Here is a 14,731-nt window from a genome sequence, read left to right as displayed (position 1 = left end):
CTCTATGAACTTTACAATCTACATTATTTGACCTGTTCGTGTTGCAAGTGCCGTAAAATTCTTGCTAAAACTAAACCAACTTACCGAATGAAGGCAAGTTACAGATACTGGCATACACAAAGTGAGACTGTTAACACAAACTGTAAGCAAGTTAGCCTTCAAGAATGGGTATGAGTTAAATCCCTCCTTCGTCTTCTATTTAATGCTCGTGTTTTTCTCCACATACAGAACCACGTTTATAGAACTACATCGCTCTAACAGTATAGAATTGGGAAACAGATCAGTAGCAGACGAACTGTAATAATCCTTCAATCAAGAGTTGAGCCCCTTGGCGGTAGCACACGGTAGTTACCAAACAAAATGGCGGGGCGAAATCCGTTGAACAAACTTGGCACTTGACAGGTTTCTTGAGGGACTGGACAATTGAGAGACGGTGCAATCCTTAGAATGCGTGTCCAATAGGCCTCCGACGTTCTTATTTGTAAGGCTTCTGTGGTGCAGCTCTCTTTATGAATTCCTTTTGTTTTAGCTTTAATTATGCTGAGTCATTCATAGTTAAAGGTTATATTCTGACAGTTTTAGTAAGATTTTTACAGTGGGTGGTTTGCTGGTCCTCTGGTATGGTTTGCTCCTTTTATCCTATCAAACATCAATGGTCCTTATCTCTCCTCCTTTTTCTTTTGTGCTTTTCACTGTCTTGTAACACCTTTAATCTTCGGGCCTTACATGACCTTCTTATTATGTTGCAAATGCCGTAAAACTTTTAATTATACTAAAGAGTGTTACGGCAGGTATAACTACCCAAACAGGTTATATATATATAAGTGCCTAAGATTGGATGTGGGACTAGAAAGTAACACGTTTACTACAGTATACAAAGAATAGAAGGAAGAGGGATACAACAACGACAGAAAACAGATAAGGGAGACGGGAGACAGAGGAAACCACACGAGAGCCCCCGCCAACCACCCGCTCGGAATGGTTCAAAGAAGGCCAAACTACCATGATCATAGGCCGGGTCGTAAGTCGCAATGTCTACATAATTCACTGCCCAAATATTTGCAGGGGAAAAGAATGTAGGAGCTATCCGAAGGCGAAAAAAAAATGTTCATTTCGGGTGGACATTGGTACATGTTACTTTCTCTCAGCCCCTAATTCAACAAGGTAGGGGCGATTACTGAACAGTATCAAAAGGAGTTATAGCCCTGTCTTACGCCGAAGTCCATAACCCTTGAGTCAACACTCTTTTTCCGGTGGTCCGGACGGGGTTAACGTGGCCTAATTGGCTTAGAGAGGGAAAGAGAGGGGGGAGAGGGGGAGAGAGAGGGAGAGAGAGAGGGGGGGGGAGAGAGAGGGGGGAGAGAGAAGGAGGGAGGCATAGAGAGAGACACAGAGAGAGGGAGAAGAGAGAGGTGGAGGGAAAGAGACAGAGAGACTGGGATGGAAAGAGAGAGAGACAGAGTGGGAGAGCAAGAGAGCGCAAGCGAGAGAGAGAGAGAGAGAGAGAGAGAGAGAGAGAGAGAGAGAGAGAGAAAGAGAGAAAGAGAGAGAAGGAGGGAGACATAGACAGAGACACAGAGAGAGTAGATGGAGGCGGGGGGAAAGAGACAGAGAGAGGGGGAGAGTGAGTGAGTGAGAGAGAGAGAGAGAGAGAGAGAGAGAGAGAGAGAGAGAGAGAGGGGGGGGGGGTAGAAACTGCAGTGCAAGAAACAGAGAAGGAGAATGGATAGCGGTACCCCAAACATAATCTGAAGGCCCGTTTCACGTAACGATATTGTACAAGAATTGGACGGTACATCGTTCATGTGCCAAATTGTTACTTGCAACCGTAAACTTGTATACAAATTAGACGTTCGGACAATGGACAGGAGACTAGATCGAGAAATCAAGAGTCGTCTGATTAGTTTTTGTGCGATCGACGTCAGATTTGAGAGAGAGACGAACTTTGTCGACCAATTCCTCGCTAATTGTAGCTCAGACACCAGGCGACCCTCAATTCTTTCAAATTCAATCTCAAATATCTCGACTTCTATTTAAGTGAGATAGGGATTTTTTTTATCACAAGCAAGGCAAATGAAAAGGCTTAAAGATGACATCAAGAACTCCATTAGCCCAAAAACTGACGAGCGCTTGGTTCCATTGCGACGTGACCAATTTGCGAATTGTTTTAGTTTTGTTTGAGTGAGAGTTTTACGGCACTTGCAACACAATAAGGTCATATAAGTGCCGAAGATTAGAGGTGTTACAAGAGAGTAACAAACACAAAAAAGGAGGAGAGATAAGGACAATAGATGTTTGATAGGAAAGAAGGAGCAGACCACACCAGAGCACCCGCCAACCGCAAGAACATTTTTTAAAGTGATGGCAAATAAACTTGTGGAGCGGGTGAAGGCTGTTAAATGTATAGAATATTATGCTCCAGGTGTTGACCATTTCTCTCCAAACAAGGACAAATAAGCCACTCGAAATATTGAATAATAATGATAATTATAATAAATAGCATTTGTATAGCGCATGTCCCCACTCGAAAGCAAGCTCTATACGTTTTAAACTATGTTATTACCCAAGCAGATCACAGAACACTCAGAAACATTCTCAGCTTCCAAGGAAGCATACAGTGCTAGCAGCTGGTTAAGCGCTCAAACACTAACAAACTGACAAGATCTTTCACTGAGGCTTGTTATGCTGGGTCGATTATTTTGACCTTCTATTGAACATTGAGTTTCAACGGTTCGATTATTTAAAGGCTGTTTCCGTAGACTGTTTCAGTAGAGGTTTTATGGCGCTCGCAACTGCATACGGTCACATGAGCGCCAGAAGATTTGAGGTGTCACAAGAGAGTAACAAACATAAAAAAGAAGAAAGGGAGATAAGGACGATAGATGTGTCATAGGAAAGAAGAAGCAGGTCTCACCAGAGCACCCGTTAGCCACCCACAGACTGTCTTTCCCACACAAAAATCCCTACGAAAAAAAACAACACTTTGAATGAGTCCTCTTTTCTTTAGATACTCTGTCTGTGACAATGTGAATGTTCTTTGATGAACAAATGGAAAAGACGCAAGCCAGTTTTTGCCTTGATTTCTTAGTAAAATAAGTAATTGCGACCTATAGGAGACAATTGAGAGATCTACAAGTGACACCCTCCAACAACCATACATAGGACCTACAGGTGGAGCCCTAAAAAAACGACGAAGAAGATTAGCTAAGTATAGAGTTTCACGGCACTTGCAACACAAATACGTCATATCAAGTGCCAAAAATTAGAGAAGTTATTAGATATATACTAGTGGTGTACTACACAAAGAGAAGAAGGAGGGGAGATAAGGGCAAAACATGTTTAAAAGGAAAACGGAGCAACAAACAAACAAACAACAAAACAAACAACAAACAAGCAAGCAAACAAACAAGCAAGCAAACAAACAAACAAGCAAACAAACAAACAAGCAAACAAAACTACGAGGAAACGTCGTTATTGAGAGAGAGAAAAAAACAACAAAACAAACAACGTGACACATGGGGTAAAAGATTCTTTCAAGTTTATTCATCGGATTATGAACATCATACAGAGTCTCTGGTTGTTGTAAAAATATGTACGACAATATAACAATAGGAATAGTACAGTGATTACAATGAAATGATAAAATTCTATTATTATTATTATTATTATACTTTTATACGCTGTGGGGCAGGCACGGGCAAACTATGGCCCACGGGCCAGATCAAGCCCGCCAGCAATGTCGGTCCAGCCCAGTAATTGACGATTAAATGGATGTGGCACGCAGTGAGTTGATAATACACATGATAAAAACAGAAACAGTACGTCTCGAAAATTTAAAATCAACAGTTTCCCTCTCAGCTGGAAGTTATAGATTTTAAATTCCATCTCGTAAAATGGCCTTAAACAACGACTTTGTAATATTGTTATAGGCCATAATAAATAAATTGTTTCAGGTTTAGTTTTACTTTTGAGAGCGTGATTATTTCAACCGATTTCATGCAATATTCTCTTGCTCTGGCCAACAAGATTAAATTCATTTTATTCGGAATCGATTATTAACCCGGTCCGCGACTAGGGACACTCTCAAAGATCGAACACAACGATCTTTGACACACTTGCCCATGCCTGCTGTATATGATATTACATGTATTATGATCACGTGGTACCTCTCCCCTATACAAAAAAATGCCATTTACGGAATGATTACTGATTGCGCCGACTTTCGATGCCAAATAGAATCGACTTTCAGAAATCATGACGTGATAAAGCTACTTGTCTGCCTACGGTTAAAAACTGTTATGCGGTTTTTTTTTACAGTTATACTAACTAAATTCAATGGATATATAGATGTACGTGTTAAAATATAGTAATAAATACTAGGTATAAGGGTCTGAACAAACCATACTGAGTTCCCATCAGCACCCAACATTGTCTTTTTTCGTAGTTGCTTATTTGTTTGTTTGTTTTTTAATTGTAATTCTTTTTACGCCCCTATAGACATTATTATAATTTTAATAATTTAAGAGGCGTGCTTCCGACTCTGCCTGTCAAAGCAAACTCAAGCTGAGAAAGATACATCATCAATGCAGAAAGACCGAAGTACTCAAAAAAAATTCTCCTCAATCCACTCGGAAAAGAAGCTCGGGTCTCCCGCGTGCAATAGCGAAAGGCCTAACCACAATACCACATACGCCTGTACCCAATAACGTGTCCGCACATTATATAGAAAGTGACAGACTTTTAGCTGTAGTCTACAGACGGCGGCCATCGGTTTTAGCTTTTTAGTTTTAGTACGGGTTTTACGGCCCTTGAAACACAAATAGGTCACACAAGAGCTGAAGATACTAGAGAGTAACATAACCTGTACTACAAAGAAAATGAGGACGATAATGACGATTGATGTTTAATAATGGGGGGGGAGAAAATCACACCAGAGCATCCACTAACCACCCACTCCAGTCATCGGGATAACGGCCATATTTCTTATGAAACGTGTTAGGGCAGTAATGATTATATAAAAACAGAGACAGCAGCAAAAACCAAATCTCGAGTTATTATTAGACTGCAGTGCCGTATGTTTCTGATTGCTTGTCTGTTTGAAAGCAAAAATAAAATCACTCGGGTAGGCATATATTAAAAGAGGAGGGGGAGGGGGGGGGGCAGAGTCAGCCAGTTTTAAATAGCAAAAGGTATATTATTATTATTATCATTATTTTCATTATTAGGCCTATTATTATTCTTATTATTGTTGTTACTATAAAAATAATAATAATAATAATAATAATAATAATAATAATAATAATAATAGTTATCATTATCCAATAAGAGAGCAAATAAAAGTTAAGCCCTACTACTATACAATTGACTCTCTACCTTTTTGTTTAGATGATACCCGACTGCTCTCGCTTTATTACTGAACGGATTACAAAGTGCAGTACCCCCTAGAGTATTACTACCTAATCTTCAATACATACAACTAAATTAATACATACGGTAGGAAAATATATAAATATGTATCAAGACATGTGATATAGCATATTATATACTAGAATTAACTTATTTCCTCAACACGTGCGACAACTGAAGCTGTGAGACAGATGGTAGTGTGAGTAAATTAACAAATAAAAAAGCAACTGACACGAAACAAAACAAAAAAGCTATGATAAAGGCAAGAGTCAACTGAACGTGCCATGGAAAAAAATGTAGATGGAGGAAAATGAGGCAAACACAGATGCTTTTAAGAAATATTATTTCGCAAACATCTTAGAGTAAGACTTGATGCAAAAACTGATACTTTTGAGTTTTCTTAGAAACAGATTCTTCTCGCACAGTTTGCAAACGTCCTTCTTTCCAGTCAGCAAACGTCCCAGTTTAGGACAGCTGTCCAATTAATGCCTTGGTGGACTATGTCGATGATGTTTGCCCTTTACAGGCAAAGATGTCCTTGACTTCAAATCATAGGGGGGGGGGGGGGGGTTGCGGAGAAGGAACAAAGTAAGCAAATAAATACAAACATTTACAGGGACAACGATGAAGTGTGGGATTCTCTTTTCAAATTTCACGTGATGAAGATTGAATGTCCCACGGATGAGTGACAAATAGAAAGAAAACGAAACATAAAATTTGCACAGCACAATTCAATGGATACTGTATCATGTATTACTGGCATGGTGAAATAAAATCACAGAGATATCTACACTAGCAGGGCCAGACATAAGGGTGGGGGGGGGGGCAGGCTGGGGGATAGTGCAAGGAGTCTCACATCACTCCTTACCTCTTTTGGCGTGAAAATATTGACACGTGAATATGGGAATGTACAACTGTTTCTTGTTCTCCCCACAAAGCGCCTCTTCCTGCTCTGGAGTCACAATGGCAGCATTCTTTACAGGTGTTCTCAGTTTTCAGCATTCATATTGTCAGCCAGCAGCTCAGATGTACCGAGTGCCAAATTGTTATCATTCGTTAAAAAAAATAGCAGTTTTTTATTCAGTGATATTGGTTGAATTCTCTAAATGTTTTGTCAGAATTCAAATTCAATATTTTTGTTGTTGTAGTCGTTAGTATAATATGATCTTTATTAGAAAATTTACTCTCAAAATAGAGCAACAAAATTTATATTCTAAACGTTTAAAAAGGCAAGAAAAATATAAGAAAAATGTAGGTACAATATTGTTTAAGGAATGGAAGTTTGTTTTTTTCTCTCCAGAAAAATTTTGCAATCTGGGCTTAGAACATTCGAACGGCTTGCCGGGGCCATACACTCCTTCACTCAAGTTTTAGTTTTAGAGAGAGTTTTACGGCACTTGCAGCACAATAAGGTCATATAAGCGCTGAAAATTAGAGGTGTTACAAAAGAATAACCAGCACAGAAAAGAGGGGTCGGGGGACATAAGGATGAAGGATCACTGCAGCAGTGACGTGGGTCTTGTAAGGTTATCATTGATACAAGCTCAAAATAAGTTACTATAGGTGAGTCTTTTATGTACATTTGTATACAAACAACAACAACATAGGCCCTTAGGTCTTTGCCAGAAAACTCTAGGAGCCAGCAACATAATATTGCAAAACAAAAACAGTCTTTTCTCCAAGAGGGTATGATTTTGAAAAATCATATAAAATCTTTTCCTAAAATACCGAAAAAACAACAAAAAAAACCAGGAAGGCATTTCCATTCTATAAAGGTCACGTTTACTCTTCACGCTATTGTCGGATTAAATTTAGTTTAGAAAAATTTCTTTGAATTTAGTAGCTCTTGAGAAGAAACTGTTACAGAATCCATAAATATCATGATTTACCCAGGTGCATGATAAAATGAATTGATTAAAGCACACATTCAGATCTGTACAAACTATATCCATAAAGGACATCTTAAGGTGAAGAGCCTCTAGTAAAACACACAATATGCCACACAATGACGGATTACTTAATTAACCTTCCCCCTATTTTGTGTTCTGAAAAGGGAACAGGGGTCCTTAAAATGTTTGACTCGCGCCAACCAGCGAATGAATCCTCACAAGATGTTAAGAATGCTTTTAAGTTCTATCATTCATTTTGGCAACCTCTGACATCCATGATTTTGTGAATGGGATTTTTATTTTTGAAAGAAAACACTGAGGTTGAGTTTGAGGTTTCATTACTATATTTCTTTCAAACTACAGACACAATTATGTTGTGAGTCAAACATTTTCAAACTTAAAAGTATGTTAGAAAAAAATTATCAAAATAACCTTTTCATTCTTTGATTTTTTGTCAATATGTTTTAAGGGATTTAAACTGATCTTGATGAGGCAACATTCAAAGCCTGAAATGTGCAACTGCGATCGTAATCAATCAGTAATAGTAGTAAATGCTTATAAAAATTTTCATATATATAAAAACCATGACCCAAAAAACGAACGCAAAGTATTGTCCTATATAAAAAATATAATCCGACAAGGGAACACAAAGCGCTCTACTCTTTGAGAGCAAAACTGAGGAAGTAGGGGGAAGGTTACCCATTATACACAAGAAATAGAGGCAGAGACAGAGAGGAAAATACTGTATCATTACTGAGCAGATTCATCCATAAACAGTTTGGGCCAGTGAAACAATTGGGGCACAAGTGAGCTAGAGTACAGCTAGAGTAAGATACTGGGTACACAGAATGAAAACTTTTACTTACTTAAGGCATCAATCTATAGCAACATTAATCAGTTATATATTCTCAATTTCTCCGACACACACCACCTCAGAGAGGGCCAATCCTACAATCTTGACCATGATATTTGAGACTATTGTTTCAGACTATTATACAGGAGGGACTATTTAGAAAACAAGAACAATACATACACTCGCATGTCCATACAAATATTAAACATAATATATATTTATGTAATAATCACATTATTACTTATGTCCAATATTCTGGCTATGAGTGGGAAGAGCGGTACATACAAATATGAATCGATGAGTAACATTTTTCCCGATATAAGAGCTGACTTAAAATATTGATAAATGGGTGAGTGGATGTGTGTAAGGAAAAAAAAGGGAAAAAAACCACAAAATTATAATTGAAGCTAAAAAGACTAAAACCTGTCACTAATGAACACAGTTATTACTTAAAGATATTGCAAAATGGAGATATAGTATAACTCTTAAATCGTAATAACATTGATCAAGGTATGCAACTCTCACATTACTTTATATAACTTTCTGTAACTCAAAATGCTTAATTCAAGGTATAGGCTACAACTCGCATATATGACATTATAAAACTTTGAAGTAGTCAAAGTGTAAAACTCAAGGTGTATAGCTCATATAATATAATTTAACACATTCATTTCTCCTCTACAGAGAGACAGAAACAGAGAGAAAGAGATAGAAACTATAAGGAAATGGAACTAAAATAAATTAATTAATGGTATTTTCATCTTCTTCTTTGCAGATTCATAACAGCAGATAAATATACATTCATCAATTGATAGGCTTAGAGGTACTGTGCGAAAAAAGAATGCTTCAGAAGGTAAAGAAGTGAAAAGAATTGATACAACCTGAACAAAAATGTCGGCCACAGAGGAACTGAAAAACTTTTCACCACCAAATCACTAGCTGCAGAACTTAAGTTATACTTACAACTTTCAGTTTCGTTAGGCCAATAGGTAGGGCAGGACAAAACACAACTACACACGCTTGAAGAAAAAGTAGGACAGCCAAAGGAGCAACTGTGAAATAGTCAGCAGAGAAGAAATATACCAAGGAACCCATCTAATAGTCAGCAGAGAAGAAATATACCAAGGAACCCATCTAATAGTCAGCAGAGAAGAAATATACCAAGGAACCCATCTAATAGTCAGCAGAGAAGAAATATACCAAGGAACCCATCTACCAATCTACCAACAAGGTTATTGTGTATTTCTTGTTTGCATTCAAACAAGTTTTTTAAAAAATAACAACACCCTACCAACCAAAATAACAAACAAAAACAAACAAAACAAATAAATAAATAAATAAATAAATAAATAAATAAATGAAATGAACAAATAAATATTTCAACAAAAAGAAGTACGAAACAACGGAAAACAAAACAAAATCCAAAATTTTAAAAAAGCAAAGAAAACTAATCTAACAACTAACCTCACCCCCCTCCCGGAAAAACCCCCACAAAAAATCTAAACAAAAAAACAACTCCCAAAAAACCCCACCACAAATAACTTCCCCATAAGTAACACTGGGCTGCATTATCAAGAAGCGACGAACAGAAGCTCAGAAGACAAAGTGAGGCCCCATGGAATCAAAGCCGCCACCACCGCCCCCAAAAGCGCCGCCAAAGCCAGGCGGGCCGCCTGGTGGGTCGTCATCGTCGTCCCGCCACTTGTGTAGAGAGGCGGAGCCCACAGACGCTGATCTGCGCCGCTGCTGCTCCTCTTTGGCCCTGGCTTCGAGCTCCTGTTCCTGTGGGTGGGGATAGCGAGGGAGATGGGTGATTACTATGACAAGAACAATTAACCCATATGTTGGAAATAATAATAATAATAATGATAATAATAATGATTTTTGAACAATTTTCAGTAAGCGTTTTACGGTGTTCGCAACTTTTCTGAACAAGGTCATATGAGCGTGCGGGGACACATTAACCGTGTTCAGTTTGGTAGGAATTAAGTTTGAATTTTGCCTAAGCTGTAGTGGCTGGAGCCTACTCTTATTGATTTTAGGACGACCAACGGATGTTTAATGTATGCAACTATAAAGTATAGCAATCATAATGATAAATTACATTTCCACAATGTATTTCCTCTAAGAAAGCGCTCAAAGTGTTATGAAATAGTACAAAGAACATAGCTCTAATAATGATAATTTCACTCCCACTCTCTCTGTTTCTCCCCTCCTTCTTTAAATAACCTAACAGTGTTGAATGAGGCATTAAACCCGTTCACTAGTGACTTTTTTTTACCTTCAGGTATTTTTCGTTGTCCTTGACCACAGCATCTCTGAGGTCAGAGCGAAGGGGTGGGTCTGAGCTTAAGCTCTGGTCCTGTCCATCAGCGGTCAGTTTATGGTAGATGAGGACGTACGCCGTGTCCTTGGAGAACTTCTTGGTCACATTGCTGTGGACAAATACAGGTCACGGTCTTAGAATCTTTTTTTAATATGATATATATATATCTTTTTTTCTCTTAAATATAGGAGCTTTTACACTCCCTTCAACATAATCATTTAGGAAGAGAACTTCTGACCATCCTGCCTGTCAGGACCAACCATGCCGGGCTGAGAGTGATACAACACACCAGCGGAAAGACCAAGATACTCGATAAAAATTCTCCCCACTCCCGTAAGTCATGGTATGATGTTAGACAGGATATTATTATAATCCTTATGTATTCACACACCCACAGTGATGTGTCAGAGACACACTTCTACCTCTAACACCCAATACTGAGAATGATACCCCAAAAATAATTAATAGATTCTGCATAACTGCCCCCGGTGGGGAAAATTTGGGTCATAATAACATATATATATAATACAAAATTTACCAAATTTTGAACATTTGAAACCTTTATTTTGACTTGAGGAAGTGTGCAACTTGTAGGCTTCTCTCTCGGCTTCAGCATTTCTTGTTCGTGAAGCCACATAAGGCTTGCTGCCTTTTGTGATTGCTGCTTTTCAACTGGGTCTGTCAGGAGCTAAGCTCCCTCATGTCAAGAGATTAATTTTGAAGTCTCCCAGAGACATGTTCAAGGTATCTTTACAGCACTTAGTAAGCTAATATGATTTTCAAAAAAATTGTTTATACAAAAAATGAGAGAAGCGAGCGTACAAAAATAAGAAAGGCTTTACATCTGAGAGGTTTCAACATACCTGAAGGATGTAAAACTTGAGTGTGACACGCGGCTGTCGTTAAAGTTATACCACTTGTCAGGCAGAAGATCCAGGGTGTTCAAATCCACGTTCACCTTTTCCAAAACTTTGAGGTCAGTCTGCTGAGCCGAGGAGTGGCGAGCGTAGCAGTAGTAGTGGCCACACTCCGACGAGGTCCCAGAATGCACCACGACGGCACAGAGCCCGTACAAATCACAATGGTGGACGCTGGTCTCCTCGTCATCTGTCTTGGGAGCCAGCTGCTTTAATATTTGCTCCAACCTCGACGAAGACTGTGGCTTATGCTCATCAACATTATTGTTATTATAATTGTTATTATTAGTTATGACATTGTTACTAGTGACAGAACTGTTCCCTCTAGAGTGCTGTTTTTTGGAGTTGGAAGAGGATGAAGAAAAAGAGTCTTTGGAGGAGGTGGAGGAGGATGGGGAGGGAGGGGGCGTGACTTCGTGGACAGGAAGCGCCAGGGTTCTGGGGTACTGAACGTCCTCAAAGATCTTTGTCCTGGTTTGGAGCTTGGTGTCGTAGGAGAAGCGTAGCAGCGTCAGGATAAGGTACTGTGGCGACTCCACGATGTGGATCCGGCGTTCTCCGTCCTGCAGCTTGCCACAACCGTTGCAGTGGTACTGGTTATCCCCAACCAGCTTCTCTGGCTTCAGATAGAACGACAGGAGATCATTTAGAGTAAAACTGCCCTCGGGGCCGTCACTTTCCGCACCGTCGACTTCGCTGCTCGTGGAAGACGAAGACGGAGGAGCCCCAGACTGGGAACTATTTTCCGGCGTCGTGGCTGTGGCTGGAGCTGGCGTTCCACTGCCGCCAGCCAGAATTTTTTGAGGGACGTCCGATGACTTGGAAGAGTTGGGGAAGGCTAGAGGGATATCAGCAAATCTCTCGACGCGCTGGGACTCCTGTTTGCATGCCAGACATTTCAGTGTGGTCTGCACCTGTCCCCGGAACGTCTTCTCTATCAAGGACATCGTGCTCTTCAGGCTGAGATCTCCCGCAGAGTTGTCCTCTGATTTCAGCTTCACTGAGGTCAAAGTAACCTCCCCCTTCTTGCTCGACTTGCCATTGCTCAACTTCAAAGTGCCATTCGACGAGAGAGAATTGGACGAGGGAGATTTAGCGATGGTACGGCAGCCGCTGGCAGCTGTTTTCTCATCTTCGTGCAGCTGGTCCAGGAGGTATTTGAGAAACTCTGAGCAGTCCTGCTGGTGGCCGGGGGTGAACCACGGTGGGCGTGAGGACAGCAAGAAATTCCTCGGGGCAGTGCAAGGTCTCTGGAGAGAGATAAATACATAAAATACACTTGTATAGTTTCATTCTTTCAACAATTGTACCAGCATTATGTATATCATCTTGATTTTTCCAACACATCCCCACTCAACAGCCAGCTCTAAACACTTTCCAACCAACTTTATCACCACAGTAGATCTTAAAACACACAGAAACAGTCTCAACTTTTCTGGAGGCATACAATGCAAGCAGCCAATTGAGAACTAAAATACTAACAAACTGACGAGAATTAGCAAGAAATAAAATGTATTTCTAAATTACATGACAGAAAATCTCCTCTGACAAAAATTAATAAAACAAATAAAGGCCCTAACAAAGACATGTAAAGGAGATAATCCAAGTATTTTTCTTTAAACATTAAAAATTGTAAGGTTCCTTCCACTTTATCATACTGCCTCCAATCACAAAGGGGTTAACTGGCAGCGAAAAAAACCATGAACTTTTTTTGGGACCCGGAAGAACATGCGCGTAGAACTCTGAATTTATAGATCATAATGTTTTCTAAGACATCTCTAATCAAGGCAGTTTTTTTATAAAGTGCACCAACTTCTGGAGTTAGGCAAAATCAAAACAATTTTAGAAATCCAGATTCCCTGATTTAGCTGAAAATTCAGCACTTCTGCAATCACTCACAAACCATTCGCAAAAATCTGCGATAACCAGACAAAGTACCATCAGTTGGCAGCACCAACTTACCAAGGACTGACTCTGCATGGCAAAGACATGTTGCAATTTCACCAATAAGTTCTCACTTCCAGTAGGTGGTTTACTCAAGATGCCTTGTCGGAACCTGTAGCGAGAGAAAGAAATAAAAATGTTAAAGTTCTAGTGCCCCTTGGTTCATATTTGAACCCCATGAAGAGTAAAGGCAATGCTATAGATTTAGGTTTGTACCTAAGTTTGGTTGCTGTTGTTGTTTTATTTTTTGTTTTTTGTTTTTTCTTTTGAAAGGGAGAAGGGTGGTAGTCAAAATAATTATTTGATTGATAATCTCACTTCAAATTTTTCACTTATAGTATCAGCATAAAGCTTCCACATTTTTAGTCAGAAATTTCTTGTTGTGGGTAGCCTATTCTGCAGATGGTGTACCAACATAATGGTCTGACAAATGGTTCAGTTGAAGGTCTACCAGTTTCTACAGGTGTGCGACTTGTGATAGGGATCAGTTTACATTTCTCTCCCCATTTAAACAGACTTGGGGATGTCATTACCCATTTAAAAAATATTTGGCGGTTGTAATTTGTCATTTGGTCAGTTACTCTCATAATTTATTAGTCAATGATCACCATTTAGAAGTAGATGATCATCTAAACCGGCACCGATTAGAAGTAGAAAATACAGCATCTATGTCCACAGGGCTAAAATCTGAGAAGCAACTCATTTTGTCAGGACAACTCACACATTGACAGCTGAGCGCGAGAAGTGACTATATCCGCTTTTGGTTGAAATGAAGTAATCGATATGAGTAGTGAAATTTTAAACCACTCATTTTATCTCTGTAAATATCCAAGCCGCAGCTTAATTCTGTATCTAGATATCAACATTTCTTTTTTGACTATGTTATTAAGTAGAGATTTAAATATTGTCAAAATTACAAACTTGTTTTTCTCGCACATGTGAAAAGTGTGCATAGACACTTCTTGCGCCGTCCAATGTTGTCCAAATACATTGCAGCTCCACCCCCCCCCCCCACTCACCTATCACACATGTACAAAGCCTGCAGCACACTGTTCATGTAGCAAGTGTTCCCCAGGTTCTCCAGGCCTGTCTTGCCCACCTCCAGCTTCTCCTGGTGCACGGTGCTGACCAATGAAGAACTGACCACACTGGACAAGCTATCTAGCTGATCGGCAGAGGACCCGCTCACTTGCGAGCTCCACTGCTTCTGCTTCAGCAGGGTTTTCATCTCCTCCTGACTCGGCACCGGCTGGTCCTGGTGAGGAGTAGTTAACGTTATAAACAAATTGTTAACACGAAATTGTATAGTACTAGTGCCCCTTTCAACAATGTAAGGTCTATATCTCTCTCTTTGTCTCTCTCTCTCTCTCTCTCTCTCTCTCTCTCTCTCTCTCTC

The 14,731-nt window shown here is 39.6% G+C and overlaps 1 protein-coding gene across 1 annotated transcript in view; it reads right to left on the bottom strand.

Moving 5' to 3' along the window:
* Window positions 1-9,618: 9,618 nt before the first annotated feature.
* Window positions 9,619-14,731, bottom strand: part of LOC101847480 (ubiquitin carboxyl-terminal hydrolase 35) — a gene marked incomplete in the record, with an annotated part of 68,001 nt that continues 62,888 nt past the window's right edge. The window contains 5 exon segments of the mRNA XM_013080863.2: window positions 9,619-9,930; window positions 10,430-10,583; window positions 11,338-12,641; window positions 13,354-13,447; window positions 14,355-14,590. Coding sequence (XP_012936317.1) covers window positions 9,742-9,930; window positions 10,430-10,583; window positions 11,338-12,641; window positions 13,354-13,447; window positions 14,355-14,590 — 1,977 coding nt within the window.

This window comes from Aplysia californica, unplaced genomic scaffold (genome assembly GCF_000002075.1).
Source record: "Aplysia californica isolate F4 #8 unplaced genomic scaffold, AplCal3.0 scaffold00103, whole genome shotgun sequence".
NCBI lineage: Eukaryota > Metazoa > Mollusca > Gastropoda > Aplysiida > Aplysiidae > Aplysia > Aplysia californica.
The sequence above is the reverse complement of the archived record's forward strand: the minus strand, read 5'-3'. Positions and strand labels throughout refer to the sequence as shown.